At 37.6% G+C, this 15,533-nt stretch overlaps 2 protein-coding genes across 3 annotated transcripts in view; one reads left to right on the forward strand and one right to left on the reverse strand.

The window, feature by feature from the left end:
* Positions 1-74: 74 nt before the first annotated feature.
* dnajb1b (DnaJ heat shock protein family (Hsp40) member B1b) lies at positions 75-3,562 on the reverse strand. The gene is made up of 3 exons (XM_077201336.1): positions 2,992-3,562; positions 1,036-1,604; positions 75-944 (listed from the first exon to the last, which is right to left on the reverse strand). The coding sequence occupies exons 1-3, from the start codon at positions 3,209-3,211 to the stop codon at positions 711-713; spliced, it is 1,023 nt and encodes a 340-aa protein (XP_077057451.1). The 5' UTR covers positions 3,212-3,562; the 3' UTR covers positions 75-710.
* Positions 3,563-5,049: 1,487 nt separating this feature from the next.
* Positions 5,050-15,533, forward strand: part of tecrb (trans-2,3-enoyl-CoA reductase b) — a 16,524-nt gene continuing 6,040 nt past the window's right edge. The window contains exons 1-5 of one of the 2 annotated variants that reach the window (XM_077201317.1): positions 5,050-5,221; positions 7,576-7,626; positions 11,168-11,219; positions 11,657-11,701; positions 12,555-12,658. In XM_077201317.1, the coding sequence (XP_077057432.1) occupies positions 5,207-5,221; positions 7,576-7,626; positions 11,168-11,219; positions 11,657-11,701; positions 12,555-12,658 (267 nt within the window). In that variant the 5' untranslated portion in view covers positions 5,050-5,206. Of the gene's footprint in view, positions 5,222-7,071; positions 7,627-11,167; positions 11,220-11,656; positions 11,702-12,554; positions 12,659-15,533 lie in introns of those variants that run through there. The other variant, XM_077201316.1, reaches the window with a different exon arrangement.

The raw sequence follows: 15,533 nt of genomic DNA on the forward strand, positions 1-15,533 counted from the left end.
TTAATAACATCAATTACCTGTAATAAAACATAAAAAGGTTCCATTTAATTTTGCATAAGAAATTAACCACAATATCAGTAGTTTGAGTCATTTATTTGAAATAAATCTAGTATTTGTTACACATTTGTCATCTAGCTGACTTTGAGCTTTTGAGATTCTGTCCATATAACTTCTGCATCAAGTGTTGTTTCACATACTAAGAAGTGGGAGGATCCAAGCAGGGATCACTTTGAGCCACCACTATATTGGAAATGACTTTTAGTGGGATCACTAAATGGTCACATTAGGCCGTATTAGAAGAAAAAGTACAGGCTGCTTTCACAGAAAGACTTCCCTGAGGTTTCCAAAGGATCAGACTACTGATAAGAAACTATTTTTTTGTAGCCCCGCACATCACAATGCTCTACTGTCCATCTTTGGAATAAGTAAACTTAGATGTGTGTAGTGCACAACAAATCGCTGGCCAAGAGGCCGCAGCAGGAGACTTTCTGCTGGTCTTGACCCAAAGGAAAAATGGGTTCAAAATGTACATGACATAAACACATAAACCAGTCTAGTCCAGCAATGTTTTGGTTCAGATAGTCTCTCATTCGCAATACATCACAGAAAAACAGTTCGACAATTTCAGCAGCCCCTTATATCCATCCTTTAAATACCATGAAACCAAAATTTCCCAATGGCAATGTCTCCAGCATGGCAGTTTACACAGCTCAAGAAGCCAGCAAAACATTTGCGATAGTGTCCTTGGCACTCTGGCTTAATCTTTCGGGAAACTTGACCTCATATTCGACAATCAAGTCCCCACGACGATCTGGGGATTTCGGAAGAGGAAGACCCTCCCCGGTGACACGCCGTTTCATCCCGGGACGAACAATGTCTTGAGTTGTTAAGTTGACCGTGCGACTATCCAGTGTTGGAACATTCACTGTGCAACCACAAAGTGCCTGAGAAAGTAGAGAAGAACGTGATTAGAAAAATACAGACGGGAAAGAAAAGAGTTTGTAAGCAAATTCTTAAAATAAGAGCCCATCTTACCTCTTTGAGTGTAATTTTTGCAGGATAAATAATGTCCGATCCGTCTCTTCTGTACACTGGATGTGGCTTATCCTTCACCACAAACACCACATCCGCTGGGATATTTGATGGTGTCTCATCACCTTCCTTAGGGAAAGTAATCTTGGTTCCTTCTTTCCAGCCTTTCTTCACTTCCACTGTAAGGATCTTGTCCTCATTGCGTGTCGTCCTTCCATCGGGATTCAGGCGTTTGCGGGAGATCTTCATCTTCTTGGTGCAGCCAGTGAGCACTTCTTCTAGACTGACCCTCAGGTCGTGGGTCACTGGAGGATCCTGCTTTTTGTCCAGTTTCCCACTGGGACCTCGCGTGTTAAAGGAGCGTGGGAAACCGCCCATGCCACCCATGCCAAAACTAGCAAATGGGTCATCAGTTTCCATTCCCTCGTCCATGCCACCGTTACGGCCAAACATGTGCTCGAAAGGGCTTCGCCCTCCAAAAAACTCTGTAAACATTGCATGAGGATCCCCTTGAAATGTGTAGGAGAAATTACTTCCAGCTCCTCCACCGCCAGGGACGCCACCCTTCAGTCCTGCACATGGTAAACAAAGAGGTCACTCACATATTACATACTGTGTGGTGTTGTATAAAAATGATAGACAACTCATAAAAACTCCACCAAGGGACAACATTTAATTAAGATGAATTAAGAACTTTTACTAGAAAGAAAAAATGTATTATGTTGTATGGAACTGTTCATTACCTCGATTACCCAACTGCTATACCTTCTTCTTAACTCAAATTCACATAAACTGAATTCTTATGCAAAATCTCATCAATACAATGTAGAAATGGCCAAATCTGCTGCACTCCATTACTGATGGTTGTTAGGATGACAGAAAGTTTAAAATGCGCTGGTCTAACAGCGCTCATCAATGTCAAAATGCTTGAGATGACCAATCACATCACAGAAGGCGGGGCTTAATGTTTACATAAGACAAGTGTAAAGTCCCTTTCTAGTTTTTGCAGTAAAAAAAAAAAAGCGTGGTGAGGTGTAAGTAGATTTATTTGATATAAAAAACTTTTTTTATGATAGAAATGTTTATATTAGCAGACTAATATCAGTGATGCAAAATATTGTTTTCATGATATTTCCCTGTTTTGGAGTGAAAATATGCTATCATTTACGTGATTCATGTAATTCATAACGGAATGTGATGAGACAAGAAACGATTTGTGTTTTTGTGCAAAATTTAAAATAACATCTTTGCAAAGTTTAAAATTGATCACTTGATAACTAAAATAGACCCAGAACTTTTTTTATACTTTACTTTATTCCCAGAAATCCCTTTTATTTTCTTTAAATAATAAGATCAATAATACTCCCCTCCCACAAAAAAATTTAATATAAAAATTGCTAAAAAAATGTTCTAGACATCGTAATGCCCCTGGTTTATATAAAATAAATAGACTAGACTTTTCTAGAAGGGGTCAACCCTAGCCCTAGGAGTAGGACAGACTGGTTTGCTGAATGTTTTCTGAACACTGAACATGCACAGACACACACAGAACTGCTGACAGCGCTCCGCCTCTTTCTATCACGTGACCGTCAGAATATTCCAGCAAGCGTTCTAGAACGCACACACAGCTCAAGTTAGCCAATCAGCATGCAGCATCTCAAATCAGATATATTCAACGTAATTGTACAAAGGAACCTGAACGTATTAACATTTCAGTAGTTTCGCCAGATTGATTTCTCTCGACCTAAAACACTACAGTTTGTGTTGACAATATCGTGAATGCTGTCATTATTAACCAATCCAGTTATCTAATGTAATAATCACTAGTCAGATATCTATACACACAAATGTTTAACATTTGAACGATATGTTTATTGTATAGAGTGTCTTAATTATGTCATTCAGATCTCTATCTTTGTCATTAAGCAGTGCAGCGAAAGGTTACATCATTTCACTCACCTTCTTCGCCAAATCTGTCATAAACGTCTTTCTTCTTCGGGTCGCTCAACACGTCGTACGCCTCCGCGATCTCCTTGAACTTTTCCTCGGCGCTTGGCGACTTGTTTTTGTCCGGATGGTATTTTAGCGCTTGTTTGCGATATGCTTTTTTGATCTCGTCATCAGACGCACCTTTCTGAATCCCCAAAACACTGTAATAATCTTTCCCCATCTTCACCATTGAGCGTTTCTTTTAAGTAGCCTAGTTATTCTCTGAAAATCAAACAGTGGATTAACACCAGTCCTGCTCGCGATGCGGTGTTTTTCAGTCGAGTTCGGTTCGCATCAACTTAATAAAAATATCCTTGCAAATAACTCTTAGAATAGCTTTATTGGACAGATGTTATCCCGTCGACAAGCGGCTTTTATGCCCCTGTCTGGCTGCGGTTCGTCCCTATTTGAAACCGTGAGGAAAGTTCGAGAAATTTCTCAAACTCTCCGGATGTTTCTAGTTTCCACACCCGAACCACGTGATATGCCGTAGATCTGCAGGACACAGATGAAACCGAAACTAACTAAAAAAATATATATATATAAACTTTAAAAAAACGATGGCTTTTGTATCAAGGAAAACAATGTAAACACGCATGTAGTCATAACGGACGCTTTTCGTTTTAGTCACACATTTGCATAATCCATTCACAGTTCTGACCAAGCTGACCTACAAAATCCAGAGAAAGAAAGACAAAAACTGTAATACCTGCCTTTGACTATCACATTGTTAGATTTTGTGTCTTTTTGGACAACAAAAATATAGAATATTTGTGTAATAGTATGTGATTGTATCCAAGTTTAAACACAAATTTAACACAGGCCCGTTTTACCTGAATGGTACGTGTGCCTTGGCTCAATCAGGTGATGATACTCTAACTCTCATCATTTTAAAACAATTATACTTTTTCACATTTAAGATATATTTAAGAGACCCATGCTAATTTATAAAAATATCATTAGATCTCATGCATAGCTTATTTATTACCAAAACGTGTCCCATTTTAGCTGACTTCACCCTACACAAATGTAGTTTTGTTAAAGTTTATCCATGTTGTGTGGCATTTAAAAATGTTTATTTCGATTCTTAAAACAAATAGGAAGGATGATTGCCTTAAAACTCTATAAATGAATGGCAATATATATGGATTAACCCACACAATCTAATTTATTGTTATAATTTGCTTTTTATTGTATTATTATGTTGTTTATATGATATGATGCTTGGTTTATTGTTAATGTGTTAATGCCTGTTTGTTATTTGAAATAATTTAAAGAAAAAATATCTATAATAATATAAATATACATATTAATATATATTAATCCAGAGAAAGATATTTGGTTGATTCTTCAGTTAGTGCGTAGTTTTTACAAAAAATGTTCACATCGTCCAGATCATATACGGATATTAAAACATATTTTAATTTATTTTATTTAAATAAATTATTATTTAATTTATTTATTATAAAAGCTGTCTCTATTCTTCTTACATGTTACTGAAATAAGGTTAAAAAATAAAAATAAAAATCTTTTTATCAGAATGTCTCTTTTTTTCTTTTTAATCCCTCCATATAATAGACTGTATTTATAAAAAGAAATTTAAAAAATAGGCCTTATTGTAATATACATGCACTCAAACATAATTTTAAACAGCTTGGTATTTATAAATAAAATCTGTAATTGGTGTATAACAAAGAATCATTGTCTAAATAAAAAAAAACATTAAGCCTATCAGAATATGTCTATTTTTTTCTTTTATATTTCCTCTCGATAGGCTATATGAAACGAAATGTAAAAATAAGGCTTTCTTGTAACATACACTCAAACATATTTTCAGTCAGCTTGGTATTTATGCATACAAACTGTAATTGTTTTATAACAAGAATAATTTTTTTAAATGACTGCTGTCATCACAGAAGCACGTGTAATCTCCTCACATCACCACTAGGCGGCGCTTAACGCTAGTTCAACACCTCTTGTATCTAATCGGATTCCTATTGGTTTCTGGGTCGAAAAGGCGGCTCTGATGCGTTTCACCAGTGACAACATCAAGCGCAGGTCTTCGTATTTGTTGGTAATCGCTCACCACTCTGTTCCCATTGGATGTGCGGCATCATCCGTTCCTCTTGATTGGACTTCGTGCTTGTCTCTCACCGTGCTGGGATAAGCAATTCAAACTGCAACAATGAAGCATTACGAGGTAAGATATCGTTACTGATTTTCAGTTCTCATTGTTCAGGCGTTCAGGTCTCAGTTGATGCTGTTGAGATGAGGAAATAATCGTGCCGTGTGAAAATGAATGAACTATTAACACATCACTGAGGGTGCAGTTTAGAGAGCACGCTGGTGTGTGACAAACACCTCGGCCTAATAGGACAAACTGATCGGTATGTAGAATTATGAATCGGACTATAACACACACACACACACACATTATGCAAACTGGACGGTCCTGAAGCAGGGATGGGAAAGTAGTTTGCAGTGAAAAGTCCCCTCGACCCAGAGAGTTAGGGTTAGGGTTACACCGCATCTCATCAGACTCTGAAACAACCCCTGTCCCATATATTACGACACGATATGTGCAATAGGAATATCGATTGCAACATGTGAGGTGGTTAATATTGCCAATTAAATTTGTCCTCGAGATAAGTATAACAAACGTAATTTTGAGTAGGAACCTCGCGTGCACTTGTTTATTCACTATCATTCAGCGTTTCAATAAACACAATTAAGTTGTGATATCTGACCAAAAACATATGTGCTGTAACAGGACGGACTTGTTCATCATGTGGGACTGAAGTCGCAGCTCTTCTTCTCTCCATAAACCCGGAAGTAGTTGAATGTTTCTGTGTGGATTTACTATTTGTGCACATCAATCCGGGTTGATGAAGATAGGGCGTACGTACAATTCGTTAAGGTTATTTTAAAAGTTGATCTAACACTTTGATGTACATTGAACATGTAGGACACGTTCGGTCAAAGTCTTGTTGATAAAACTGACATAAGCGATGTTCTATGATGTCCACAAGAGGGCGCCAGAAGATCTCTCAGTCTCAGGGACATAAACACATCATACATCCTAATTAAGTAACTAATAAATCAAAGAGGGGAACAAAACTAACACAGCACAACGTATAAGAATAATTTAGATATAAAAAAATCGTTAATGTCGATGTTAAAGCGCGCGAAAGCCACTCACGTGATTTTCTTTAAACGCTTTAACGGTCGCTCGATCCTGCTGTCTCCTGTGTGTATCGTTAATGCTGCTGTATTTCGCCTCAAACTAGTCAACTTTAAATGTCGGGAGATTGAAGGATAACAAAGATAAAAAGTAACAAAAAAAAACTAGTAAACTTTAAAATAATGTTGGTTTATTCCTCGCAGTTCTCTTTCAGTTGGGGTTTCCTCCAGTGTCATCTGCTCATGCCCTTCCAAGTTATTAATAATCTCCCTCTTTCTCCTTCCTAAAATAGTGCGGCCCAGAACAGATAAACAACGGAAATCATCGTTTTTTTTTCACCGCGAAATTTTGTATTGTAGAAAATGAAGCATATTTTTGTTATTTATTATTTTACATGGTGACATTTATGTATTCTAGTTTTATATATGACGAATAAACATCTAAAAATTATTTAAACGAAATAGAATCATAATTTAAAATAGTCAGAAATGGAGTATTGCTTTTATTGTCAAGAAAATAATGCAAGGTATGTTTACAAATCCTGTTGATTTTTGAGTTGAAATATAATAAGGGGCCGATAGCAGTAGTCTTACAAATTTTACAAAAAAAATTACAAAAATACTGTCACTTGAACCTATTTTAATTTTTTATTTTTACATTATCATTGTAATGGCAGGCAAACCCCAATGCAATGGTGCAAAACTAAAATCATAAATCTGTTTGTGTAAACCATGGTTCTGGTGTCGATGAGGGCATGGCTGGGCTCTGTTACATTCGTGTGTGTGTTCCATGTGTGCATCCATAAGGCAAGTTATAATTAGCACATATTGGGATGACTGAGGAGGGGTCACGTTTCCTCTGGAGGGTTCAGAAGAAAAAAAGAGAATAAGGTGCATGTGAGTGAGTGAGTGAGTGAAAGAGATAGAAGTTTTGTTTACTTGTTTGTGCATGTGTTTTTAGGAGGGTTAAGGGGCCAAACGTGTAGATGAACAAGAGGGTGACGACAGGAGAGAGAGAGACAGAGAGAGAGAGAGAGAGAGAGAGAGAGAGACACATACAGAGAGAGAGAGAGAGAGAGAGAGGGGGTGGGTGCTCAGACAGACAGATTTATTTCCACAGCTGACATTAAACCTCACGCTTTCCAGAAAGTCCTGCACTCGTTTTGGAGGTTAGAGAGGGACTAAGAGAGGAGAGTAGTTAAAAACTCAGAGAGAGAGTGGATAAAGAAAGCAGACAGTATGGATACTCTGGCTTTAGAGGCCACGCTGCCCAAAAAGGCTCAGAACGGGTCCGTGGGAGCAATACCCGGCCCCCCCGTCCCGGCCAAACGCAAACCCACTAAAAAGACTAAGAAAGCTGTGGTCTTTTTCGAGGTGGAGATTCTGGACGCCAAGACGAAGGACAAGCTCTGCTTCCTGGACAAGGTAGGAAAGACTTTTACCTCCTTTTTGATATTTGACATGCATTACCTCATCTAAAACCACTGCATAATTATGCACACGCACGTTTTACAACCTCATATTAATTAAAAGACAACATGGGATGATTGTGCTTTGAAAGGTTTATTTGTCATGCAGCAGCGGTGTTATTTTACATTATCATTAAAACGCTATTATGATTTTTGTTAAAAAAAAATTAATTCATTTTTATTTTATATTAGTTTTCATTTTAAGGTTTTAGTAATTTAGTTGTTTTTTATTTATTTTAGTTTTTAATGTGTATATAGTTTTTATGAACTTCTATTACAGTAGTACCTCGACTTTAACTACACCAAAAATGAGAAATGTTGCATTGGCACCTAACAAAAACATTTTTTTTTAAATGTTATTTTTCCGTTAATCTTTATTTTAAGAAACAAAAATGTTTTTTTTTATTATGGTGTCAGATTTAGTTAACGATAATATGCCGTAGCAGTGTTACATTACTTTATCATACACGTAACACTACTATGATTTGTATTAATATTTTTATGTTCATTTGAAAGTTTTGGTCATTTAGTTTTTTGTTTTATTTTTTTTGACAGTTTTATTATTTTTAGTGTATATATATATATATATATATATATATATATATATATATACACATATATGTGTGTATATACATGTGTATAAAGTTTTTTTATGAACTTCTATTACAGTAGTACCTCGACTACACAAAATTAGCACCTAACTTAAAAAAAAAATTATTTTTATATTTCAGTTAACGTTTATTTTAAGAAACAAAAATGTTTTTTTTGTTTGTTTTTTTGATGGTGTTAGTTTTAGTTAACGATAATAACCCTGCACGGCAGAGCAATTAATCATCTGCTAAAACTGAATTAAAAATGTTTGATAATCAATCAATCTAGTATGTACTTTGCCACACAATTTTAACCTAAAAAGCTTCCAGATCAGTGTTATATTTCAACTACCCATGTATAGATGCTACCTTGTAACCATTAGCCTCACTCCATTCACTTTCCACTCTCTCCTGATTATTCTCAAATGAATGAAGGGCTTTTTCCCACTGTGAAATGTGACGTGCTCATCCCTAGAGTGGTGCTCTCTGTAGAAACGGGCTCAGGGTGTGTGTTTCGGGGTCTTGCTGTAGTCGTCCCTGTAAGGAGGCCTCCAGAATGTCAGGAGGATTATCGAGGATTGCACTCGAATGTCCTCGGATTAACTACCGCTTCCGACTGTGATGTCACTGGCTACTGGTGTTGTGATGTCACAGTGGAATGCCAGTCTGCGATGATGATGATGATGTCATCAGTAGAATGAAGATCTAAATAACTGAAGAATTAAAGGTTTTTGGCGGGAAAGAAATGATTAGCTCAAGAAGATGCTTTAATACATTACTATATAGGTACCACTTTACGAAAAGGTTTCAGTTGTTAAAATGAGTTAGTGTATTAACTAACATGAGCTATCTATGAGCAATACATGCGTTACTGTATATGTTAATGTTAGTTAATAACAATACAGCTGTTCATTGTTTGTTGATGTTAGTTCACAGTGCATTAACTAATGTTAACAAATACAACCTTTGATTTCAATAATGTATTAGTAAATGTTGAAATTAACATTAACAAAGATTGATAAATGCTGTAGAATTGCAGTTCATTATTAGTTCATGTTAACTAATGTAGTTAACTAATGTTAACGAATGAAAGCTTATTGTAAAGTGTTACCAATATTTACTATAAATGATAACATTCACAGTAAATAGCATTGAGTTTACTCGAGGTTCTTCAAAGTAGAGGACGACCGGTAGTGGATTTTAAGCATTACTAGGTTGGCACCGATTAATCAACAGTTTTTTAAATGGAAACAAGCATAACACACAAAATAGTGCTGAACTTTATTACAAAAATTTAAAAACTGTATTTTTTAAATATAAAATATTAATGATGAATACACATTGTTTTTTTTCGCTTTATGTACTACTAATGTTAGCGACATCTCAGCCTCGAAAGGCAAGCATACTGCAGTTCTCCACTAATGCGGCATCTAGTCAACAAATGAATCACTTTATAATGATATGAAAACACGTATGGTACTGTACTGTATACGTACCATTTCATTGTCTTATTTAAATCCGTTTCTGAAGTGTCCCGCTCAAAACGTGTCAAAACAAATTCCACGAGGCGTCAGTGATGTTTTTTATTCGGCCTCTAGAGGGCGCTCTCGTATTGTATAATGAAAGTAAACCCTTCTCAGCCGCTCCAGCAATGGACACAATCCAGAAAAAACTGTCCGGAGGGATTTTTTGCCGACAACCACTTTTTCCAGCAAATCAATTATTGGTGCCGATTAATCGGCAAATCAATCAGTCGACTTCTACTTCAAAAGCTACTTTCCATGCTAAAAAAAATAAATAAATTCATGGCACATTTTGCAAGTAAAAAGTCTTTCATTAAACCAACAATGCTGTTTTATTTAGAATCACAGACATTTCTTAAGCAGGAGTTTTCATGATAAATGCATCTGAGCACATTTTGAGGTCTTGCGTGTTCATTCATTACGTTTTTGGAATATTTAAATTTCCACGGAAGTGCTTTGAAACGCGCAGCTTTGTTTGATGCGTTAACGTAATTTCCACTGAGACAGGAAGCTGAGGCGGGACTTATTGAATGGCTCCTCCCCTTTTTCTAATAGCCAATAGCGTTTAGTTTCCCTCACAGACTGTAAGTCGTACTTGACAGCACGATGAAAGCGAATCCACTGATGATACGTTGAATTCAATAGTAGAAATGAATAAATTCTAGCCATTTCATTCAAAACAAACGTACAGTTGGAAAACTCGAGCAACCGAACACACATCCTCAGCCCATTTTGCTTTGTGTGTTGTCAACGGTCTCTTCAGCCAGTTGGTGTTTATAGCTTAGGGGGCGGAGCTTTAGATTCTAGAGAGCATTTGATTAGACAGAAGATGTGATGAGAAGCTGAAGTCCGCGGTGATGTCATTAAAATCCCTGATCCATTTTAGCGGAAGAGAGAGACTAAGTTTGAATGCTTGTATCTCCTAAATGCGAATTTTGTCATTGTTTTGGAACACACAAGCTTATTCATAACCTTAAGCGTAACATGTTCATACTAAAAGCTAAAAAAAAAAAAATTTGATTTTAAGGTGCCTTAAAGATGTAGAGAGAGAGAGAGAGAGAGAGGGAATCTCTCGTGTCTCCTGTGTTTGTTACGAACTGGGTTTAACTCAACTATTTCTGCTTTTAATCGGTTTCACATTCATTAGTTATTTTGCTACTGACAGAAAACGCACAAACGTTAGATAAAGCAGTGTCTTGGCGGACTTGTTGAGGCAGTCTCAGCGTGAGGCTGTGTGTTCTGGGAGATCTGGTCAGTCGGTCAGTGTTTGTTTGGTGTTTTGTGTCTCTCAGAACAGCTGCTGTAATAAAGCCAGAGCTAAATTTACCCCTCGATTCAGACACACACTCTAAAACTAGTGTTTGTGCATTTGTTTGATTGGCAGGTTGAGCCCAATGCCACTATCGGAGAGATCAAGTCCATGTTCCACAAGAGTCGTGAGTATACATCCATGTCTGATCTTCAGGCATTCTGTTGAATTTTCTATTCATCAGTGAATACTGGGAAACGCTTTCCATGCTTCATTAAACAACAACCCTTTCAACATTGATAATAATCAGGATGTTTCTTGAGCATCAAAATCATCATACTAGAGTGATTTCTGAAGGATCATGTGACACTGAAGACTGGAGTAATGATGCTGAAAATACAGCTTTGATCACAGGAATAAATTACATTGTTCTATATATTCACATGGAAAACAGATATTTTACATTGCAATAATATTACTGTATTTTTAATCAAATAAATGCAGCCTTGGTGAGAATAAGAGACTCTATCAAAAATCTTTTCCGACCCCAAACTTTTGAAAGGAAGTGTAAGTGTATTTTACTGTGCTGTTAATGTTTTCCTGTGTTTTGCGTGTTTGTTTCAGACCCTCAGTGGTATCCGGCCCGACAGTCCATTCGTTTGGATCCCAGTACGTATTAAACTTGAGTTATTATCTCGACTGAGTGATGGACCTTTGATCTGAGTGCTGACATTCACTGTTAGCATGAGAAGACGTTCAGCTGTCAAAGCTCTTGCTCACTGTTTCTAAGTATTATTTAATCCTACACCACAGGCAACTTATATAAGCCAGCACTAGAGGCAGTTTTTCGAGCACACTGCTGAAGTGCAGCCAAATACTGTACTGAGACTGATGCTCAGACTGATCTCATGAAATGGCGTATGTATGACACGCCAATTCGTATTTCCATTTTTGGCGTGCTATCAACACGCATAATCGCTTTTCAGCGTGTTTATCAACGCCTTTGACTTAACGTTATATTACTGTATATTATGTATATATAGATATATGACCTACCCCAACCCCGTCCCTAAACCTACCCGTCACTGGGGTTAATACCATTTATGAGTGTTCTCCTACCATCCTAGGAAAAAAAATATCGCTCCACAGATGTAGATATAGATTTTGCTTCGTTTCGCTCGGACATTTAACGGCGTACACATGCATGTGGAATCACTCGGACATTTAATGGCGTAGACATACACGCAAAAGATTTCGGCGTGGACATACACGCGGATAGCTTAAAATGCGTATAGATAACACGCCACTTGACTTGAAAGTGGCGTGTATGTTTACGCAAAGTCATGATGTCATGTTGTGATGCTTTATGACTGAACTCTATGATTCTGTGTGAACGTGTGGGGAGAAACCCGAAAGAAGGGGTTAAATAGATTCTGTCGTGTTAGTTTGTGTTGTACAGCTGTATAGATGAAGGGTTAGGGTTGGTGGTCGTGTGCTGATGCATTATGGGTGTGTGTTGCAGAGGGTAAATCTCTGAAGGATGAGGATGTTCTGCAGCATCTGCCGGTGGGAACCACTGCAACCTTCTACTTCAGAGACTTGGGAGCCCAGATCAGCTGGGTCACGGTGAGACACACACACACACTCGTTCTCTCTCTCTCACACACACACACACAAACTCGTTCTCTCTCACACGCACACACACTCATTCTCTCTCTCACACGCACATACACACACACACACACAAACACACACACACTCGTTCTCTCTCACACGCACATACACACACGTGCACAGACACTCACTCACTCACACACACACCCACTCTGAAATAAAAAAAAACAGCATTTGAGTGATGCAAGGAGAAACATTTTATGTGTAAATCAATATTTGCATTGTTTTTAATGATAATTGCTGATGGCAAGTTGACAACCATGATTAATGTAAAAAAAAAATCTAAATTATATACAACATATTATGTTTTAACATCATTTTTGTTAAAACAAATTTACGCAGACATGTTGTTCAGATGTGAAGATATAAACCAAAAACATCTCAAATATATAATTCATTTAATTTTTATTTAAAATTAAATGAATTATAAGGATATATTGATAAATGTAATATAGAAAGACTGAAAACAAGCGTGTGAACGTAGTAGAGCCGCAGTAGATCGCGTTTGAAAAACAATTAAAACTTAATAGTAGACAAATGCTATAAAGAGAACGGGATGGCGGTGCGCAGCAAGCTAACAGGCTCGATTAAAAGGACAGGAAAAATGAAAACCATTTGATGAAAACCACTGACTACAGTGACTAAAAAACAATCTTTTACTGCTGCTGTTATTAACTGCCTTTGTATTTAATGCTTCACTTTGTAAACACCGTTTTAATTTTACCTATTTCTGCGGTAGCGCTATTTTAATCCATCACTTATGTTGCGAGCAAACTGATTGCGCAATCTGATGCTCGAGACAAAATAGATCTAGTGTGACTGTCCCGAAGTTAGTAAACAAACTAACCCTAACCCTAACCCAAGCTGTTTACACAGTAGCATTGAATTAAACTAGACTATACCATTTTCACATGTTCATATGATGAGGATACACAGTTTTCGCTTATCGTGCTGATGCTTCACCTTCATCCGTGACACCAGCGTGTTTCCTCTTCATGTGTTCGTGCATCACTGTGATACTTCCATGCCACACAAGCTCAGCTTTGCATTACTTGCAGGTTATAATCTTTTTTGTTGTATTTAATGTAAAATGCTCCCATGCCTTAGATGGCTCGGGCCGCACAGTTTTTTTCTGCCGCCGATTGATCTGTACTCTCCATAGACAGTAAAAGAAATGGACACAGAGACCCCCTTGATTTCAACGGAGAAGACTGAAGCCCGATTAGAGCACTCACTTCCTGATGGCTGAGCGACTGCGCAGGCTCAAACTGAGCGTGACGACAGTCTGACAGTTGTAAATCTTCTAGTAGCTGTGCCAAGACAAATCTGAATCACCTAATTCCTCAAAAACGTTGTTGAAATATTTGGTCCCGTTGTTTTTATGGACTCTCTATCTATGGGCTTCTCCTTGACTTTATGCCTCTATGTCCCCCGATTGCCTCATAGACAGTAAAAGATTGCCTGCGAGCTTCTCCTCCTGTCTATACGGTAATGTCTCTATTGTGCGACATAAAGTCGCGTGGTTATGACGCAATCGTTAGCCTATTTTTACAAAAACGGCTTCTACGGGCCCATAACGTAAGATACAAAGTAATGGAGCCTTTTATACATTGTCGTGTTTCTTTAGAAATAAATAATGGACAAATGAAGTCTTTGGACGCCTCAGAGGTAAAGTTATTCACTGTCAAAGTGACGGCAAAACGAATGGGAGTCAATGGAATGCTAACAGCAGGTGAAGTTCTGCTACAATGGCGGCTCCCGCGAGGCTTCAGTTTCCGGCTGATGGATTACACCCTTGAGTCTCTCTGCCACTCCGCAGGTGACTGTGTTGTCATGAAAGTGACGTCATCAGTAAACGCTCCCCGTGACGTGAGCAGACCAACTAATCGATAATGACATTCGTTGACAACGATTTTCATCGATTTTATCGATTAGTTGTTGCAGCCCTACATAGAATACACGTGATTGTTCACAGTTTGAACTTTCTTGTTTCCTTTCATTTATTTTCAAAATCTGAGGAGAATTATTCATTGTTGCTTTCAGTATGGCTATAAAGGTTATGCAAAATGATATTCAAACTCGCATTAAATTTAAAAGCACATAATCTGTACCTGATAATGTCATTGTATGTTGATGTTCCACTTTAGTTTTCATCCACATTTAATTCCATAAAGCGTCTTGGTCTATCGACGTGTGTTCCTGTAAATATGAACCGCTGTGATGAACTTCTGCGTCTAATGTTGTTTCACTCCATTATGAGCATTTATATGTGCTTATGCCAGTGTGTGTGTGTGTGGCTGTGTGTTAATCTGTCTCTCTTAACCGGCCCGTTTAGTGTCTGTCACATTATCTGTGTGAGAGCATGAGATATTAATAACCTGGAAACATGAACGTGCTTCCCGACAGCAGAGGAACTGAACTCGTGAACACCTTATAATGCTTACATATACTGCCACTAACTCTCTCTCTCGCTCTAACTCTCGCTCTAACAATTCAAATGAGCTTTATTAGCATGACTGTGTATCACAATGTTGCCAAAGCATTAACATATTATATTTAAATAATAAGACAAACAGACAAAACGTATATGTAGCATAGTAAATAAATAACTCTCTCACACTCTCTCTCACACGCTCTCTCTCGCTCTTTCACTCACTCTCTCTCTCTCACACACTCACTCTCTCTCACTCTCTCTCACTCTCTCACACACTCTCTCTCTCTCTATCACACACACTCTCTCTCTCTCACACTTTCTCTCTCACACTCTCTCCCTCACACACTCTCTCTCACACACTCTCTCTGTCACACTCTCTCTCTGTCACTCTCT

This window comes from Siphateles boraxobius, unplaced genomic scaffold, assembly GCF_051911475.1.
Source record: "Siphateles boraxobius isolate OS27281-9 unplaced genomic scaffold, OSU_SipBor_1 47, whole genome shotgun sequence".
NCBI classification, from domain to species: domain Eukaryota; kingdom Metazoa; phylum Chordata; class Actinopteri; order Cypriniformes; family Leuciscidae; genus Siphateles; species Siphateles boraxobius.